Source organism: Ctenopharyngodon idella, chromosome 12, assembly GCF_019924925.1.
Source record: "Ctenopharyngodon idella isolate HZGC_01 chromosome 12, HZGC01, whole genome shotgun sequence".
Classification (NCBI taxonomy): Eukaryota; Metazoa; Chordata; class Actinopteri; order Cypriniformes; family Xenocyprididae; genus Ctenopharyngodon; species Ctenopharyngodon idella.
Window position 1 is genome coordinate 18,216,478 of NC_067231.1, and position 21,875 is coordinate 18,238,352.

Here is a 21,875-nt window from a genome sequence, read left to right on the forward strand (position 1 = left end):
CCCGTTTTTATAGCATCATATATCTAACTAAAACCAAACTTTTTTTCTTTTTTTTCTTTTTTTATAAAAACGAACACTTAAACTTACATCAGCGTGATAAAAACTACCTAAAATGACAGAAGCCATCTTTGGAAAAAAATTGTTTGAAGTGTAATTTAATTGTTTAGTTTGCCTCAGGTCCCATTAGACTACATGGAGAGGGCGGGGTTTATGACCTATACTGGGACCAGCCACCTGGGGGCGATCGTAACATTTTGGCTTCACGTTTCAGGGTGTGTGCTGCACACTTGGTTGTAGCAGTTGTTGTTGTGAAATAACATACTGCTAGATGGCATGATTGAAAAATCAGAATTGTGTATTGCAGGAAGCTGCTGCGTAAAAATATAAATGAACGATACATGGTTCTGCACTAAGCATGGACAAGTCTGTGAAAGGACTGACAGTGCCATGTAAACTTAAAGCAGACGGTGAATCTACTTCAAACATTACAACTACCAAAACAACGTGTCTACAACAGACGCAAGCGGTGCGACATGACAAAAAATATATATAATATATATATATATATATATATATATATATATATATATATATATATATATAGAAATATATATAGAACCCAATATAACAAGTAATGCTGTCTATATACTGGATGCCCCATTCTATTTCTGATGTACTTCAAGCGCTCGCACAAGTTCTGACAAAGGATAAATTGATTTGCAACATTCGCTTTGTCATGTTCAGCCTCAAAACAAGAAAATATGACGAGGCATATCTCGCCCTCGGATACACCAGTACAACGGTGAGTAATGAAGAGAAACCATAGTGTGCTGAGTGCCTCAGAATATTAGCTTCTAACAGTATGAGGCAGAACAAGTTAAAGGGTTAGATCTACGCTGAACGCCAACTTAGTATTGACCAGCTACTTTGTTTTGTTTTTGCACACAAACAGTATTCTCGTTGCTTCATAATATTAAGGTTGAACCACTGTAGTCACGTTGACTATTTTAACAATGTCTTACTACTTTTCTGGACCTTGAATGTGATAATTATGTTGCTTTCTATGGGGGATAAAAAAAACTCTTGGATTTCTTCAAAAATATCTTAATTTGTGTTCTGAAGATAAACAAAGGTCTTACAGGTGTGGAACGACATGAGGGTGAGTAATTAATGACAGAAATTTCATTTTTAGGTGAACTAAACCTTTAAGACGTCACTTATAGACTTCACATCACGAACAGTAGTTGAGAAGTTGTAAAACTGTATTAATTTCAATGTTTCAAATAAATCCTATAGGATTTTGCAAGCAAAGTCATGTCTGATATTGTCTTTATGTGGGTGCTTTAAAATATTTTTCTCTACATAAGGGGGGCCTGGCAGAAAAAGTTTGTGAACCACTGCTATAACCTGACAGATATCATAACTGTCTCTTCTTGTTTAGCCAATCAGAAGTCTACTTCTGCCTGTCAAGAATTCTGCTTGCTCACAATGCAGCTGAGAGCACAATAATTTGTATTTAATAATTTATTATAAGAATTTAATAGAGCATTTAATATTTTATTATTAAAAAAAAATTTGATTTTGTTGTCTTCATTATATAGAAAAAAAATCTCACACAAAATAATTGGTCTTTATTCATTAAAATATATAGTTGCCTCTATATTTCAGTGAGGCAATCCCTCACAAGGGAATCGTCATTTTAGGGGTCCTCCTTGGCATCAAAATCCCTTGGCTAACTGCACCTTCAGTTACAGGAGCAATCCTCCTGGAGCAACCTAAGGTTAAGTGGCTCGCTCCAGAGCACAATGGTGTTCGTTCATGGATCGTTCCTTGGGGATTTGAGCTTGCAACCTTCTGGTTACCAGCCCAGATCTTTAACTACTAGATTACACCACAATCTACTTAAAACAGTCCAGGAAAAGTCCACTAGGCATATATTGTGTAAACAGTTAAACACAAACTTTAGGTTTAAGGCCAGTTATGGAGATGCATGAAAGAGAGAGAGGGAGAGACTCCAGTGACTATCCTAGCCCTTTAAGAGTAGTCCCAAGTCATATTATTAAAAACAATAAATGTATTAGCACAACAGACACACAAAATTACCCCCCACACAAGCCAATTATGAGCATTCATATTCTCAGGTGCACTGAAGAAACCCTAACAGGTGCACACGCTCATACACACATACTTGGCTTATCCCTGAAGAGCATGCCACTTAAGTTGTCAGACTCCGATCTGAGTCTTTCGGACAGGTGTACACACAAACATAATATCCCCAAAGAGTGAAGGAGTGGAGAAGGGGGGACGAAGTCTTAATTTCCTGTGTGATGTGGCAGCGACCTTCCCACCATGCCTGAACACACACACACACACTCACACACACACGTTGGGATAGATGATTGTATTAGATGAGGTCATACACCTCACACACCTGTTCATATGACTCACACTGACAAGAGATCTGTGGAGAAGTGTTTATCTCCAGAGAAACTATTTCATACACACTCTATTAGATGAGATCAACACAGTGACATTGAGCAGAAAAAATAAAATAGCAAACACACACACACACACTCATTGTGGAATGTGTGCCACTGGGTCCAGACAACACAATACTTGTGAATGATCCTAACTGGCTGTTGATATTGCAGGGAGGTGTTACATTTTGCTGAGCTCTAAGTGTGTTAGTTTGTGGGTTTACTTAATTATACTTTGAAGACAAAATTGTCACAAGAAATGTGCTAAATTGTGCTAAAGTATAATTTTGAGAACATCCTGATTAACAAATAATATACAAAATACATAATGTAGCCTAAAACAATGCACAGATTTTCAAATTTTGGTTGAAACTAATAAGCATATTATATTAATGTTATGATCGCTAAATTATTAAATTAAAATGATTTATATTTAAATATATTATATAAAATATTATATTAATATTAAAAATAAAACAGTAAACTGAAATTAGTCTGTTTAAGTTTTACATGTGAATTAAGGCATCAAAACTTTATAATGTCCAGTATGAATAATGAATATATTTATTTTTAGATTTGCTTTTTTTATATTACATTTAACAGTGTTAAATGTATTTGTTAAATGTGTTAACAGTGTTCGTATACTAAATGAGGCAAGGGTGTAGAGTTACATTCAATCTATTTTAAGGCATGAAGAAATTTTTTCACAGGAAAAAGATGTTTATAATATTTAATTTTGGTGATCAAAGATGAGTTTTAATGGATTAAATTATTGACTACAGGGGGACTTTAAATAAAATCGTTGTAGTTCCTGAATTTTTTCCTGAATTGCAATTCCTGAATTTTGTTTTATTCTAAAAAAAAAAAAAAAAAAAATTTCCTTTTAGGTGTAGGTTTATGGTTAGTCTTCTTTATTATTAATAATCAGCTTTGCATTGCATATATTAATTTATGAATTATATACTATTATATGAATTTAGATAGATGTGTGCATATTTGGCTATCACACATCACTCATTCTTTAAGTGTTACTGAGATGTGTTTTTGTCCATGAGTGTGTACGTGTCTATCCACCATCCAGACACCTTTAGGATATTTTAGTCCTCGGACCAGTGCTGTTGACACCCATTCGCTGTAACACTTGTTCCTCTATCACACCTCTCCACCACAAGCAGACAAACGCACCACCTACACACTGACATGCAGAGAGACAAGGATTCCTCCACATCTCGTCTTCCTCTCGGAGGAGAATGGGTCATATGCAAATGCGTGTCTCCGCATGGGCAGTAGTTTCCCACAGGCAGCAGGAGAAAGAGTGTTCCCTCCCTCTCTGCACTCTTTCAATAGTCCTTTTCTTCTGCCGCTAAGCCCCTCTATGGCCGATAGTGGCCCGCTGCATAGGTAGCAAAACCCCTTTTCTCCCCCTCACTGAAGCTTTAAAACACAATAGCTCACTTAAGCATGCACACACACACACACACACACACACACACACACACACACAAATACACACATACACACACAAACCAACCAATAAAGTACAACTGTGCACAACTAAAAAGGGGGTTCATGAAACCTGGGCTCTTCTGGGGAGAATGAAAACGAGGGAGAGATGAAGGAGAGAGAAATAAAAAGAAGGTTTTTCTTTAGGAGTAATGCTTCCTCTCCTTCCGTGGGACCAATGACCAGGCTGATCATTAATCCCCGTTTGTAAAAGCACAGAGATGTTTGGAGCGCTGTTTGCTGAGAGCCAAATTTGGACAGGGCCGCAGGAATTAAGCAGCACCTGAAATGAACCGTGTATGGATCTCAGTTCTTTTACAGGCCAGAGGATGATTACGAAAAGAATCCTACTTTAAGACAAAATGAAGCTAAAAATTGACACTGTTTACTATAAATTTCCATGGTGATTTGGAACATAATTCACCAGTGCAAGTTATTCTAAAAAAAAAAAAAAAAGTTATTTCACTCCACCTCTTAAACAATATTTCTGCTAGCATAACCAAGGCCGTATATGTAGGGAAAAATAATGTTATTCAACAATGTCAATCCAATTAGCCATAAAATCTAATTAAATCCCTAATTTATAAATTAAGTCCTGCCCTACATTTTAAAATTTCTATGCGGGTCATTGATGAATAAGGTTTTTAAAAGTAAAAAAAAAAAAATACATAATGGAGATATAATTAATTTTGAAGTTTTATTAAGTGTTAACAATGAGATTATGTGATTTTTATAATCAATGAACACTGCTTTTCTAATTTTTTTTTTTACAAAATGGACAAAATTTGTCACCAAAAAAGTCATTCATTTTAACCAAAATTTCAGTTTTACCGAATGACACTTTTGGTTATACCGAATGATATATTTTCAAAGAATGCTAACAGGCTGATATCTAGCTAGCTAGCAAAAGGACAATCAAACATTTTATATTTAGTACAAGTTTTTAAAATATTACAACATTTTCCATGTTTTATAGCGGTTGTACCAAATGACCTGATGTTACGGGACATGAATATGAGCAAGTGAAAACATGAATTTTTCAAATAGTTAAAAGAGAGTTAGTTACTTTGCTTCACGACCATGTGGTCCTTTGCAGGTGTCTGAATGATGTCACATCCTATCACATGATATTGACCACATGACTTGATCCAAAATAGTCCCTTTATATTGGTTACTCCGAATGACATCAATGAAATTCATTTTTCCGGACATTCTTTCTCATAACAAAGCAACGACTTCTACACATAATTTTAATTCCATTTTGCACTATGTTGATGTATGATGTTATAAAATCATGCCAGAATAAAAAATATATTCATTTATTACATTTTAAGATATTTTAATCACAAATGAAATGGCTGTATTGGCCTTTGGACGGTTAAACCAAATGACCTTTTGACACTTCAAAATCTTTAAAATACCTTTATATGTACCAAAATATAATTAAAACCTTTTGGATTCAATAAAAAAGATCTAGTTGTACTACCACACATACTTTGGATGTCATATCTTTGTTTTTTAATAATAATAATAAAAAATGACCCATCACGTCATTGACCCACTCATTAAAGAAAAAAAATATTAAGAAATACAGCTGTTTTCAGCATTGATAATAACACCATAATAGCAGCAAATCAGCACATTAGGATGATTTCTGAAGGTTCATGTGACAATGAAGACTGGAGTAATAGCTGCTAAAAATTTATCTTTGCCAACACAGGAATAAATTCCATTTCAAAATATATCAAAATACAAACAGTTATTTTAAATTATAATAATATTTCACAATATTACTGTATTTATTTTCAAATAAATGCAGCCTGAGTGAGCACAAGAGACTTCTTTCAAAAACATTAAAAAAATCCCACTGGTCCTAAACTTTTGCATGGTAGTGCAAGTCACATTACAGAAGTTGTTCATGCTGTCTTATGTTGTGTGTATTGTCATGTTGTATGTAGCACTAAATCCTGAGTGGCTATCACTTTTACCTATAATGGAGTCCTATTTCCCTTTCTTTTCTTTTCATTTACCTAATCAACAAAACAAAAGGGCCAATTTCCTTTTCTGACCCTTCTAAAGAAAACGAACAAATGCGTACAATGCAAGAGAAACCACAAACTGAACCTCAATCAAATAGAAATGCACCACCATGCTCTTGTCTACAAAGTTCTCACTCACATACAGTGTTTTTCACGTGCTTAAACACACATTCACACACCGGCCCTTGACAAGAAGGAAGCCATGTTTGTTATGCAAAGCACAGGAAGGGAGAGAAGAGGAGCTATCTTGCCAGTTTACAACAGTCCTTCACTGTCACCTCAGCAGGCCTCCAAAACACTGACCCCCATCTTCAACAAATCCCTCCCCCATGTGACCTCCACACGGGGGGCAAACTGAAAGGGAATGGGGGTAAGACGAAAAAAACAAGGGCTGCTTCTGAGCTTTGTTACCTAGAGATCTATTCACAGAGTGTATATTTGTGTGTTGGGGGCTTTAACACACAGCCAATTTGTTACGCTGGACGCCTCACAATGGCACAGGGGGGGAAAGTGAAGTCATACTTGAGGCAATGCATGGGCGCCCATGGCAGAGGTCACTAAACATCACCCTGCTACTGTGTCTTAGAGAAAGGGTCAAACGAGGAGAGGAGAGGATAGGAGAAGAAGAGAGGAGTGGAGAGTGCATTTCAGATGGACTTTTGGAGGAAATCAACAAAAGGATGATGGATAAATGAAAATTTCCTCCTCGGCTAAACCTCGCGCACCAGGGAGAGACCCTAAATGTTAGCAGATGGCTTTTAAAATGCCCTAGCAGCATGTCCCGCAGAAAAGCGCTCCTCCTCACTTCCATATACCTACAAAAAAAACAAATGCATGCAAAAAAAAAAAATACTACACAATTTTCCTAAACTATAAAGCATCAACTTAATGTGCACAAGTAAGAGAAAAACAAGCATGCAAGTTTATTGACTTAAACCCTAGAAAGTCTGTCGGGGTGTGGAAATAGCCCAGCGCAGTAATTAAAGTTTTATCAGCCAAATAAATTCCGCTACACCCATTTTATCACAGAGCTGGCAGTAGCCTGACGTTGGCCATAGCTCTCCGAAGGTAATGACAGTAAACAAGCTAAATATTTCTCATCATTCGTTGGGTGTTCCACTGTGAGTATTTGTAAAAACGCAGTCAAGTAAAACTTTGTGGGTTCTGCTCATTTCAGAGGTGTAAATCCTTCTGCTAAAATGTCTCGGTATAAAAATACAGCCTTGCTAAAGTTCTTTTGAAACGTAAAAGAAAGCCACTACAAAGCACAGCACGCCAACCAGCCGCTGCCATGTTTATTTTCTTAGCCATGCTAATACCGGTCAGCCACATTCCTCTATTCCCAAACTGGGAGGTTTCAAATTGCCCTCCAGTACTCTTGGAGAGAGCCAAAGGAGGAAGGGACAGAAGGAGAGCTGCCCTGTGAACAACACCTGTCGTCTTCCGGACTATTAGCACCTTCACGTTTACAGCTCAAGCTCCTGATCGCCTTCATGTTACGTGCCGCGAGAACCCCAAGTGGCTGGGAATGTCGTCAGAACAAGTCCCACATGGAAAGGTGAAAAAAGACACACTGGCAAACAGGTCAAGCATCTTTTAAAAAGAAATCGAACCCTATCTTCATAAGGATTCCAAGAATCGTAGTGTTTTGGGAATCTGTTCTTGGTGACATACTTGAGATACTCTCTGTCTGCTTTCGAAGCGGTTGGTGATATAAGCAAGGTGTGCTTTTAAATAAGACTGATTAAGGCTGCACTGCACTGTCACATAGCTTTCAAGATGTTTAGACACACTTCACCTTCCTCACATTCTACAGATATCTTCACCTGAAACAGCTTAAAATACTCTGAAAAACTGTTGACTATTTAGAATTCCACTCCAAGACTGAGAGTCCAAATCTATGGGTTGTTCCCTGGGCCTCAAGTTTACTAAGTTTACTAGAGACTTACCCAATACAGTAAGCTATATGATGAGAGAAAATATCTATATCTCTATAGGATTTAGCATATTTTGTTTTAAGGATAGGACATTCAGGCAAGTCTACAGGGTAAAAAGTCAGAGAGAACTAATGAATTCTCTAGCTTGTAAAACATTCTTCACCTGCCCAATAGCTCATCTCGGCGTTAACACCCTGCCTTTGGCCAAAGCAACAGGCACATCACAGATTTTTCACCTGATGGTGAAGTGCTGCTGTCACATGCTCACCATGTCTGGTAAAAGATTCAGCACTGAAAAAACGTCACCTTCCCCCTCAACCACTGTGTAAAAACCACTGTAACTTTTACAAACTTTTTTTTTTTTTTTTTAAATACAGCAACTTTGTTTGATTTTGCAGTCCGGTAATACAACGCTGTTTGTTAAATGCCACAACGGGAAAAAGAGCAGAAGAAGAACGGCGCATATGCGAATGACAAAGTCCACTAGGTAATGCTAGGTTATTTTTTTTATTATTTAATTTGTACTTTAAAATGCTTTAAATGCTTTTCAGTTTTGTAGCTGATTGTGACCAAATACCTTTTGTTTTTATCAGCCCTGCAAAAAATACGACCTATGCAAGAGTGCATTCTGCTTAGTGCTTAATACACTATTATAGGAGGCTGTACTGTACCAAGTAGGGGACTAAATGCCGCTAGACGGAACAAACTGATTTGCACTATTGTCTGTTCAAAATAAATGAAAAGAAACCTATCGTTGTGGATTTGTTCCTTTGTCCAGTAACACTTTATTTTAGGGTCCAATTCTCACTATTAACTAGTTATTAGCATGCATATTACTAGGATATTGGCTGTTTATTAGTACTTATAAAGCAGATATTAATGCCTTATTCTGCATGACCATATTCTACATCCCATAATTCAATACCTAAACTTAACAACTACTTTACTAACTATTAATAAGCAGTAATTAGGGGTTTATTGAGGCAAAAGTCATAGTTAATAGTTAGTTAATAGTGAGAATTGGACCCTAAAGTGTGACCATTTTTCCTATTGTACCGAACTGTGACCCCAAAACCGAGGTACATACCGAACCATGAGTTCTGTGTAACATTACACCCCTAATATATGTGCATAGGTGTGTTTGTGTAATAAGACTCATTGCTGAAACATGTCCCATCAGTGATTTATCAGGACAGCAACGGTGCCAACAATTAGGCCTTCTGATAAGAGCCACAATCAAGCAACTTCATAGAAGACCTAAGGGAGGCATTTTAATTATGTGGAATTGCTAAGTTGGTGAAGGTTATGTGAATTATAATTGGAGCTGAAGATGTTATAAACAGGCACATCAGTTTAGTACAACTAATATTCTTTCTTATGTAGATTTTAAACATTATAAGAATTCATAGTGTTCAAGCCTTCTGTGGCTGATTTAAAATAGTCCTAAAGTGAGTTGAAATAAAAAAAACATTCCATTCATCTTGATTATGGTAATTAAAGTGAAAGTAAGTCTGGTAAACACAAGGTGAATCCATCTAGAAGACAGTTTGCCTCCAGTGAACATTTACTGTTGGCCTTTACAAGAAACGGTGAAGCACTCAGGCGGCCACATTCCAATTATACACGGTCTGATCAACACTCCTTACGGGGGCGCGGAGGGGGAGGGGCGTATGCTAATGACGCAGGGACGCGCGCAGTCAGGGAGCGTTCATCACGCACCGGGAGCGCTGATACTCGGAGGGTGCGCTCTGAGGTCAAACCGTGACTTCAAATAATTAACGGTCAGGACGCATGAAGCGCATGCGTGCATTTAAAGGAAAACAAACTTTAATTAATTTTTCATGATTCAGATCAAAATGATTAAACAAGCTTTATTTAACACAGAAGAACTAAACTTAAAATATAATGACATAATATGTAATCAAAAGCTATATCTGAAGGTGTTCATATGATAAAATAAGTAGAAGCAGTTGCTATTGCACGGCTCAGGTGCGTCTCCGCGTTTAGATACCTGCAGTGCGGTGAGCAGTGCCAAACGCCCTATGACAAAGCACGTATATCAATCCAACACCGCAGAAAAGCGCTGCAAAATGACTCAAGCCTCGTGGTGTAAAATCATTCTATGTTTCGAAACAATTTCAGAACACGCCTATGATTTTACCGCATGGAAAAGGGATCATGAGCGATGTTTCAGCACCTATAAGTACCGAGGATGCTCTTTGCACTGTAGCGATGCTTTTATGAGTAAGCGTTATAACGCTGAATGATAATAGGCACCCATCCTTTCTGCAGTCAAAAACAAACGACAACAGCAGCTGAGAGTGAGAAGGCATGCGAAAAACACTGCACATACATCTTTTTTTATACCTGCACAAGTTGACATTTGCGGCAACGCACGAGAAACGCCTCCCGTCTGCTTTCAAAATGAGCCAATGTATCTCAGAAAGAGAAAAAGAAAGACTCCTTCTTTGTCAGCAAGTTCAGGTAGCAAAAACAATAGCGAGGTGGTCAAATGGCATCTACGAAAAACATAAGTGACATTTTTGTCTTCCCTTCCGATCAGGTAAGCACATATTTACAGGTCGCTCTAACACGCGCATGCTGAGAGAACGGATACATGGCGCGCGCATGGCGTCAGTCTGGGGAAAAGTGTCTTTCCTCACTCATCTCTTCATCAAAAAACACTTAACTCAACGGAAAAACCTTCGAAAGGATGAACGGTGCACTTAAATCTAAAAAAGACCGAGTGTGGATGAATAAAAATGTTTTAAAAAGTGTTTTCGAGTTTATATTCCCTATCACACGCGCGCGCAAGCGAGAAGTAAGCACGCCCTCACATTTCTCATGATCGATTTCCTTAGTAAAATTACTTAGGCTCACGTGTATACCTGCTCTGGACACAGCTTACCAGATAAATCGTTACAATTCAAGAGAGCAAATCGCAAGCAAGTTATTTACCACACAAAAACCTACAGAGTTACGGACGTGCATTACTAAGCGGATACATAAAGTCCCCAAAACAAATAAACTGTCAGTGCAGTAAGTCCAGCTGCAGCAGCGCGATTTATCAGGATTCTCTGCGCTGCTCGGGATGTATACGCATTCCTTATATAGGCTGCAGCAGTTGTTCTAGCAGCAGACAGCCCTTCAGATTCCTTTCCTTTTCTCTTCAGCGTTACCACCCAACTAGAAATGTGGCAGGCTGGCTGCACAAACAGGTTGCTTTAACTGGCATCGTGCTCCAGAGCTCTCTGAGCCCCGATCCCGCAGGGACGCCTAGACTGGCAGGACTGTTACATAAACACACCCTTATTTTTTGCTTTGTAAACTTCAATAGGAGTTCAAGAAGAAACTTTCCTGTCAAACATCACCACGAACTGCATACATGCCATTTTTTCTAATGCAGCAACAACACAGAGAGCAGCGTGCTGCTGTTATAAGGCAGTTTCTTATGAGCTACATTACAAAAGTGGGATTCGTAGCTGTACCATAGCAAGTAAAACAAGCCAAACTGTCACGTCGGCGATATAAACCCATGTATTCATAAACACTACGCTAAAATGTTTACATACATACTATCAGAGGTTATTCTTAGAATTCTGCTAGCTCGCTAGCTACCTGCTACCACGCAGACAGCGGAACAGCCCATTGCAGATATATCAAAGTTTGTTGTTAACGAAAATAAAACAAAATCCTCCCAAGTAACCGCTCTAATCACAAACATGTATTTATGAAAGCATTTCCACCACTTCAATCGCTCAAACTGATACATGTGAAACCAAATCACCCGCATCAGACCAAACAGGTACATTTTGAGCGAGAAAATAAGTTTCATTTCGTTCGAATCTAAAGAGGAAAATCCAACAATAACGACCAACAGGAGTAACAGTTTCGAATCGAATTAATTAGTTTAATTCGAAAGCTTTATAAAGTGAACTCAAGGCGAAGAGAAATAAAAGGGGAAACAAAAGCGAGATTCACTTGTATGGGACTGGCTGCGTATAACGGTCCGCGCTCGCGCTGTGTACCACTAGGCGGTGAGAGAGTCGCGAGCGCGGCAGGTATAACGGTACACCAGATAGGAGCTATAACACAGCGCTACTTTCCAGCACTTTGTAGGGCTCGAGAAGTTCTGCCAGCGGCCCGGAGTCCAGAGTTGAATGAAATCAACCGTCGCCAAGCAAAGCGAAGGGTTTTTACTCACCGTTTGTCCTCCTCGGGTTCGCCTGCTTTCTGCGCTTACACCTGGGGCCATCCGCCATGATCCTTTCGCTGTGTCTAAATGCTGCTGGAGAGTCACCTCCTCTCGCCCCCACACCTCCCCTCCCTCCCTTCTACTCCACCTCCCCTCCCTGCACCTGGTTTACGACACTCGGCTTTACGACATTACCTTCTGGCTCCTATACCTCTCTCTCTGGCGCTCAGACCCCCGTCTCTGGCCAACTCCCGCCCCTCACACCACGCGCTCCCTGTGGCGCTGCTGCCTGTCCGAAACGGTCACTGATCAACCTGTCCATGTACACGCAGAGGACTTCAAAATCGTTGATTGACAGCTCAAAGGAAGCATAACTGTCTGGGCAAAACAAACATTTCCAAGCTTGTACTACAGAAACGCGCAATGGTAAACATTCAACCTGAATCAAACGTCATATTTTTTTTTTTTTTAGTCAGAGTGGGGGCGGGGAAAGTTTGACGCGTGCACCTGTTTATGGTGCGCGCGCGCAAGCACTAACACACACACACACACACACACAATCTGCAACTTTTTCTTATTCACGATGAGGCAGAAAACTGCATGTCATAAATCTAGTCTCAGCAAGACGTAGACAGCAACATTTTATGCAGGGGGCATTGGGGCTAGTTGTCACACTTTTTCCTCCAAAAATTAATTAAAACTATAATATAATGTTAAGTATACCATTTATCATTTACATCGTTATTGCCCAGGAGAAAACACATACGGTTAATATATATTAATCTTTTGTGACAACATGCAGTAGTATCGCGTATGGGGTAAGTTGTCAGTTTAAACCAGCCGCTTTTCAGTACAAATAAATAAATAAATAAATAATGAAGTGCAAAACATTCACAAAATATAAAAAATGTTAAAGGTAAAATACAAATTATCAAACAACTTTTTTAGACAGCAGAAACTGCAAATAGTACATTTTAGGCTATAAAATTACAATAGGCTATTTAAATCACGTGACAACCTGCTTAGATTTGACAAAAGAAAAAAAGAAGTGTCTTGAGAACACTAACCATATAGCTGACCTTTGCTTTTATGTATCCTATTATGTTTTATTGTACTGCTTTTCCAAAAAGCTTTTGTAAAATATGATGACATAGGAATATTACTTTGAAGGATACAATTCGCAAAACTTATAAGATGATTTTGAACAAGGTTTTGGACTCAACTTTTTATTAAGAACGTCATAGTTCTTCTGACATACAGTCCTTTGTAACAACTAGACCCAGTATCTCTAATATACTTTATAACTCACTTCAGATAGAATTTCCAAAAATTTCAAATGGTTGTATCTGACAAGATCATTCAGACAGTTTTAAATCTTTTATATGGTAGTCAGTTTTCCCCATAAGTTTTGAATTATATATAACTGTTTTTATTTAGTCCATATTGAATTCAAAGGAACATGGTTGGAACTTCAAAGTAGTGCCATTCATTTATTAATTATTAATTATCATGCCACATGACTGATGTTATCAGTGGCTCAGTTTTTTTTTGTTTTTTTTTAAAGAGTGCACATCTAATCGTAACGAAATATATGACTTAAACACATCAGTGAAATAAGCATATCTAATGCACTTGACAGTTCTTCAGGTTGACAAAAGCTTTGACAGTTTCTAAATAACTGTGACAAAGTCTAATACTATTTGCCATCTCTTTACTGACAACTGTATACACATCTAGATGTGTATTGTAGTAGGAGAGTCTGTGTATTCGTATTAATTTAAAGTATGAAGGAAATTTGTGTTTGAGTATGTGTACGTGTATGTGATTGAGTAGGAAGAAGGAGGAATGCAGTGTGTGTCCCAAGGCACAGGGAGGATCATGGGACCCTCACTGCAATGATTCAGTCCTCCACCCAAAGAAAGAGCTCGCTGTTCCCCAGGGATGTTTACTCCTCTGACTCTGACCAGGGAGAGAGCGCGTGAGAGGCAGAGAGAAAGACAGAGAGAGAGAGACTGACTAAATGACACCAAGTAAAAAGAAATCGAAGGCCAGAGAAAAGTTTGATGTAGATAAATGTTTAAGATAATACTGGATGAGTTAAGATGCAATCTAAACAAAGGCTTCATGCCATCCAATGCCAGATATCAATTATAGCCAATGATAAAGATTCTCTGCTTAAGTGCATTTCTTTAGAAACATGAATGCAGCAGATAAAATATGAGCTAGCGCATACATATGACTTTGAACATTAGGACCAAAGAACCAACACGGTACTATCTGAAGGTCTGCCGTTCTCTGTTACAGGTCACAAAAGCGAGTGCTGCAGCAGTGGCGGGTATAGGGCTATTCTTGTACCTGATGACTATCAGGTTTCTGTCAGACCTCAGCTGGGTGTGGTGTACTTAGCATGGGACTGCAGTGTACAGTCCGCATTGATTGAGTGAAGACACTATATAATCTCACAATTATATGCTGCGAACCAAAGCGTGGCGCACAAGCCTATTAGAAAAAATATTCAACAAAATAATCACTGTAAAATTAAATAATAATTCCCACCTCCATTTACTGTTGGAAAAGTTCACCTAAAAATGTTTGTCATTATTTACTCACCCTCATGTTGTTCCAAATCCATATTATTAAACAAAAGGAGACATTTTAAATCATGTGCCAGTCACTCTTTTCCATGCAGTTACAAGCTTCAAAAAGGATGCAAAAAAACCCATAAAAGTATAACAAAAGTGGTCCGTGCGATTCATAAGTTTTCTGAAGTCATAAGATAGCTTTATGTTAATCTCCTGTGAGATGTTAACTCAAGAATCACTATGATCCGATGATTCGTTTTGATTCAGTTAATCAGACCATTGAGTGAAATGATCTATCTCAAATGAATTCGTTCAAGAATACACTACTTCTCTAGTGAACTCTATTATTGTATCTAAACCAGGCACAAGCGTAGTCACGTTGCAAGTGTTTGTGGTTGTCTACACTGTGACTGGACGTGTAAAATACGTTTCAAATTCATTTGTCGTTTTTGTCAGAAGTAGATGGGCAATCCATTTACTGTAAGTGACTCATCACGTTGCATCAAGTGTAAATTGTACCACTGATTATAATGGGTTTTACTGGCTTTTGACGCAAGTAATGAGTAACTGTAATAGAAAAAATTGAGTAAATTATTCTACATAGATCAACTGATTCATTTGAGATTCAGTGAATCAGATCAATTGATGCAGTCTGATTCAAGCAAATCAAGAAACAGATCAACTAATTCATTTTGATTCAGTTAATCAGATCAGTCAAGTGAAACGATTCAGTTTAGAGTTAACACTTTAGTTTAGGGTCCAATTCTCACTATTAACTAGTTGCTGACTAGCATGCACATTACTAGGATATTCGCTGTTTATTAGTACTTATAAAGTACATCTTAATGCCTTATTCTGCATGACCATATTCTACATCCCTTAATCTTACCCAATACCTAAACTTAACAACTACCTTACTAACTATTAATAAGCAGTAATAGAGTTTATTGAGACAAAAGTCATAGTTAATACTTAGTAGTGAGAATTGGACCCTAAAGTGTGACTAATGATTCAAATCAAATGAATAAATTGTTCAATTCACTACTTCACTCATAAACTCTATAGTAACTTTAATGGAAAATATCAAGTACATTTTTCTTTTCTTTTTTTTTCCTCAGTAGAAATGAAGTCCAACGGGTTTGAAACAACATGAGGGTTGTATAATGAAAGAACTGTCATTTTTAAGTTAACTAATCCGTTTAACATCCTGTGTTTTCTCATTTTGCATGTCAACTGCAGCACGATCACACTAGGAAAACTATTTCCATAAAATGTACCCAGATAATAAGGTCTGAAAGGAACTATGACCTTCTTAAACATTCCAAAGCCATCTATGTTTAATCAAATCTGCAAACGCTCTACAGGTGAGCTATGGTCATGAGAACAGGAAGTGGAAAGGGAAATGAAACAATGGTTAGGAGACAAATGACTGGGCAATTTCGTTTTAAATGTTTAGAGAGAAGACAAGCTCTGTGTTGAAAGCAATATCCTCTAAGTACATAACGGAATCTTTGCAGAGAAAAACCCAACATTAGTTTAGAGATGCCCCTGGTAGTAGCCTCAAATACCCTCCCTGTCATCTGTCTAACCCTCTCCAACCCATGGCCTCTTTCACTTCATCAAACAGACAACACAGAGCTGAGTAAGGTGCCTGTCCCTTCATCATTAAGCCAGTTCGCTCTGCCTATGGCTGCTGACAGTGAATTATTCAACAGGACAAAGTGCTCTGTGGCTGTGCAGAGGCTTTACAGAGTAACAGATAATAATAGCATTAATGTCCATAAAATCTCATTAGGAGAGTTAGTACTCTGTTTTCTGCCTTCCTATATATATTTATTCACATGCCGCATGTGCATATAATGGAAAAGAGCGACGTGGAAAAGGGTGGACAGGTTTGACTGTCCATAATGAAGGGGTTTGAGCTATGTTCCCCTACTGGCCATAACCATCGCAATAATTGGGAGCTGAGGTAGAGAAGAGTTGCTGAAAGAATTTTTTGGAAGAAGTGAGGTAAGCGGCTTCTGGTGGGATTAAACGAACATCATCCTTCTGAACTTTCCTTGGGAATTTCATTGGTGTTGTCCTGAAAGAAATCTCTAAAATTGTGCTGACTTAGTGGGGATTTGGAATGGCAGAATAGTAAAATGTTATTTCATGGTTTAGCTTGTCTTTGACCAGGCACCAGTTAAATTCTCTCCATGTGCCAGCGACCAGAGCAACTGTCCAGCTGAGTTGGCTCCAGGTGCCACTATGGTCCAGCAGGCGGGCCGGCGGGCGAGCTCAGAGACAGAGTGAAGGTGAAAAACAGACGTTCTCTGGCTAGAGGGAAAAGAAAAAGAAGAAAAGCATTGCAGTGAAGGGCAGGCTTCATCAGAGATCAATGATGAGGCGTTTTGAAAACCACACACGCGCTCTCTCTCTGCTGGTGCTAACCGACTGGAAAAAGACGGGGCCATTATTCTGTGGAAAGTCCGGCCTATTCCCATTTTCCTTGGATGCTGCCATTTCGACATGAAGTCATATTTTCTCAAAACGATGGAAAACAAAGAGTAAAAATAATGCTACTGCAAATATTAAAACGGCATAATAGCACTCACTATGCTATTAAAATAGCGGTCTGAATGCCAGTAGCCTCTATTCCCGGTTACTGGTGACGGGACCACCCAGCTGGACCAAATTAAAACACAACAATATCTGCCATCCAAGACCTGGTTTTAATCCAATGGGTATACTGAGGGTGGCAGTTTAACGGAAGCAGAGTGGTGACTTCATCAACGGAGGTTTAAAGTAACTGACCTCATACTGCAAGCAATTTATCCAGTAATTTTTCCACTGTACGTCCATTTCTTCACCTGTTACCTATTCCAGTCTCATTTACCTTCTCCTTTCACTGGGCTAAACAGAAAGAGAATGAATGGAGCATGAAGACAGGAAGAAAGAGTGCAAAAGAAGAGACAAGATAGGAGAGACAGCAACATGAGTTGGGGGGGTAGAAAGCTATCCTCACTGCTCTACATTAAGGGATCAGGCCGCGTCTCTGTAAATGAGTATTGATCCTCCTCCTGGCGGGATCATTTAGGAGATTAATGCTGGCAGTGCTGGTTGGGGGGGGGGGGGGGGGGGGGGGGGGGGGGGGGAGTTCCAGTTGGTCCAGGGGGGAGCTGACTCAGAGCTGCCCAGGACAGAGAGCCTGCTGTGGGGCTACGTGGAGAACAAGCCCCTGCCTCCCCTCCTAACCATCTGGACTAACAGCTCAGGGCGCCAGCTGTGTGGGGGAAGGGAGAAGATGGTGTGTGTATGTGTGTATGTGTGGGGGGGGGGGGGGTAAAGGATTGAGAGAGAGAAAAAGGAAGGAAGAGAAATGGAAATGCGAAGGACTGCTAAAGAAACAGGAAAACGTACATAAAAAGAAAGAGGGAGGTAAAATCAGCTAAAAGTTATTTGTGTAAGGCTCATTTGACACACAGACACGTTGAAGAAATGGATGATTTAAAGTGGCGAGAATAGAGGAGAGGAACAGAAAGCGAGAGGAATGAAAGAGAAACACAGGTGGCAAGTACAACTGCAGAAACAGAAAGATAGAGTGAAAAACAAACAGAGGATTATGGTAGAAACTGAAAGAAAGAAAGAAAGAAAGAAAGAAAGAGTGTGGTGATCATGATGGATGGAGATAAGAAAAAAAAAAAATGGAGAAACTCAAATAACCCTTGGGACTGCATTCAGCATGAGGCATTAGCCATCTTCCATTACAGAATGACAGTAAACAGAAATGTAATAATCTTAAACTAGGGACAGACCATCAAGGATCAAGGTAACTCAAACGGGCATTTGAAACTAAATTGATTTGAAGACCCCATGAAATGGCTTGAAATGCATTGTGTTGTGTTGACATGAAACAGGAAGTTTATGTTGTATGTAGGCCTATTGAAGGGCTGACGGCCCCCTTTTTAAAAAAATAGCCAATAGGGCAGGGGTGCACATAACTTTTTTGGTCTGGTTCTCAAGGGAGCACCTGGAGATGTTGCTTGGTACTCACACTTTACACGACACACTTATCCTAAAAGCTGTCCTCATCATTTTCCTCCTGACTGCTCTCCTCACTATCTTCTTTTTTCTCGAACATGGTAGATTTTTTCTGTTTTTACTAACATTAATGACAGACAACAGCAAGAATATTAGGCTGCTGTCACTTTAAGAAGGAAAGCACAGACCGAATAACTGACACAAATCCGGAATCTTTCTCAACTGTTCACTTATGACATAACCGAAAGAATACTTGCTGAGACAGGTATTTGACATAATTGTGTGTATGCGTCCGTTCAAGCACAAGTAAACGCAAAAGAGGAATTAATTCGGTGTCTGACACTCTCTCTCTTTGCGTGTGCGCGCTCTGGGGTGTGAGGCTGTGCGCACAGATAACAGCTCGCGAGTTCCGATTTTCGCCTCTTCTTTCGCTTTTAAAATCGTTTGAATGTGTTAATTGGCGAGACAAAACACGTCCAAGTGATAAACTTTAACTCTATATGATGGTTAAATTTAGCAGTTAATCCGCGAGTTACATGCGTGCCGAACCGTTGGATCTTATCCGTACGGATCACGGATTAACTAAGATCCGTTGCACACCTAATAATTAAAGAACACACTTATCATCATGATTGCTATCTTACCAGAGATGGAGAAAAATCCTACTCCAGTAAGTAAACGTGTCCCTGTGAACCGGTCCTCAAAAATGTTGGTACTCAAAAGCGCTTCCCTCCATGTTTTCTGGTGCACATTGTTTATTTTTTACCACGCATGCGTACCTGCGTACCACTTATGTGCACCCCTGCCAATAGGTTTTTAATTATGTCACAGAAGCACAATTAGATATTTGCAAGTGGTATTAAGGCGCAGTCACATTTACGATTGTTTGGCAAATTTTCGCAAGCAAAATCCAGTCATTTCAATATGAATTCATGCAATTGGGAATTTTCACATGAGGGTGAAAGATTTGTCCACAGGGTTAAGCTGGTCATGTGGCTTTGCCATGTTGGCCAACAAAAACCGGCTTTAAATTAAATTCTGTGTGAGCTCTGCTTCATACATAACTACACTATTGACCTTTTACCTTTGGGTTGAGGGACATTCTCATTCTCATTGTATTGTATGCAAAAACTTATGAGTGCAAGACGCGTTATCAATATTTTTGGTCTGTTTTCCAGAACAAATAGTTTTGTCAACTTTTATAAGAATATAGATAACCTCAACGCTTAATGACACGGACTAATGTCCACAAAACAAATCAAACAATTTTGATTTCATGCAGTTTGGACAAAGTGCATACGAATGAAAGCTGTTTTCCACTGTGAGCCAAGTACGGCAGAAACATCTGTGTAAAAAATTCAAAAAGTCAAAAGTGATTTCTGAGTCCTACAGTTCCATGGACAGAAAATGAGTTGATTGCTTGTGACATGATCCAGAAAAATTCCAAAGCAAAAAAATCTGTTTACATGTTTCATAAGCTCTAGTATTGTGCTGAAGTTACTGCTGCATGGAAAATGCAAACACGAATGTCATGACGACAAAACTATTCAAGAGCCCAGAAAAACTCAAGGGCCCTACAATGGAATGTTTTGAAGGCAAGATTGAGATGTCAATCACATTACGCAGCCCCCTTCCCAAGAACAAGGTCATTATGATCTCACTTCCTCTTCTCTGGAGTGTCCCTGGACAGAACTGCAGCTCTGACGCCCAGGAGAATTTGGCCACACCCAAAACAAAACTTCCAGTGAGCCAACACAATACGTAATCAAATTCTTCATGTAGCCTATAAAATATGTTATCTATAGATAAATACAATACCAATTAAATCTTACCAAATGACCAAACACAAACTTTCTATTTTTTTCTATAAGCAAACTTGTATAAACCTTTTAACTGCTTAACTGAAAATGACAAAGATGTGTAAACAGATATTGTTTCATGTACTTTACAATATTTAGTTCATTGTAAAATATGTGTGACTCAAAATTAGTAAGTAAAAGCAAACATCTGAGTGTCCAGTAGTCTTTTATGGGAAAAATGAGTGTGTGGGAAGAAGTAGCATAGCTGAAGCATGCTGATGTGCGTGTGTGTGTATGAGACAGGATTTTTTCTGGATCATTCAGGTTGTACGGGTGAGCTAAGTCTGTCACGCAGATTAGTGGAGATCCATTCCAAATGTTCCGTCAAAAATTCACCTCACAACCACAGCTAAAATTTATTTTGTGTATGTTGGAACACCAAGATCTTTCTTCTGCTCATTTTGCTGGCATGTCTGAGAATCATGTGCTTCCCACACTCACACATACACACACTTCAGGCTCTGCATATCAAAGAATCCTCCACATTTAGGTGCAGATGTGAACACACCTGAGAGCAAAAGAGAAACCAATAGAGAGAAACGATTGTTATCCAGGTGCTTTCATTAAAGGAACTTGTTTCCAGAGAAGGCATTTGGACATCCTCCTTATTACTTTCCTAAGTTTTGTTTTCCACTGATTCAGTCTGTTCCCTTCGCATTAGCGGTTAGAGATTTCCATGTTTAGTATGCAGGTATTTAGTCATTCAGGATTCCTGCCATTTTGTGGATAGATTTGGCGTATTAGCGTGATTCTAATTTCTTTTCAAGATTTTTTTTTTTTGTGTGATGTAGGCCTACTCTGTGTATTTTTCCTCAAAAACATTTACACATTTTAAAAAAAAAAAAAAAAAAAAAAATTAAATGATGTACACTCACATGACAGGAAGACTCCAGTCATAGCCTCTATAAGCCGTTTTATTTTACATGGAGTGAGTCACCTCAAGGTGGCCACCATGTTGAGATCACATGACCTATTGAATACTCACATTATCTCAGTAAAGATAATTATAAATAAATGAATCATGGCTGACTGCAAATAGCACATTTCCACAATGGCATTAGCAATCATGTTTGCTTTTGCTTGCTTGCTACATCCACGGTGACAAGTGTCAGTATTAATCTAAGACGACTGCCATATCCACCAGCATTACATAAGCAGAAAAAAATATTGAGTAAACCTGTAAGGAAGAAGAAAAACAGTTACATATCTCACCTGTTCTTTTACGCTGACCCAAAAAAAAGAACCCTGTCCAATGGTAGG

The 21,875-nt window shown here is 38.8% G+C and overlaps 1 protein-coding gene across 1 annotated transcript in view; it reads right to left on the minus strand.

The window, feature by feature from the left end:
- The window catches only part of zeb1b (zinc finger E-box binding homeobox 1b), a 65,035-nt gene extending 52,712 nt beyond the window's left edge, over positions 1–12,323 (minus strand). Inside the window, 1 exon segment of the mRNA XM_051913850.1 lies at positions 12,161–12,323. Within this exon segment, the coding sequence (XP_051769810.1) occupies positions 12,161–12,218 (58 nt within the window). The 5' untranslated portion in view covers positions 12,219–12,323.
- Positions 12,324–21,875: the final 9,552 nt, after the last annotated feature.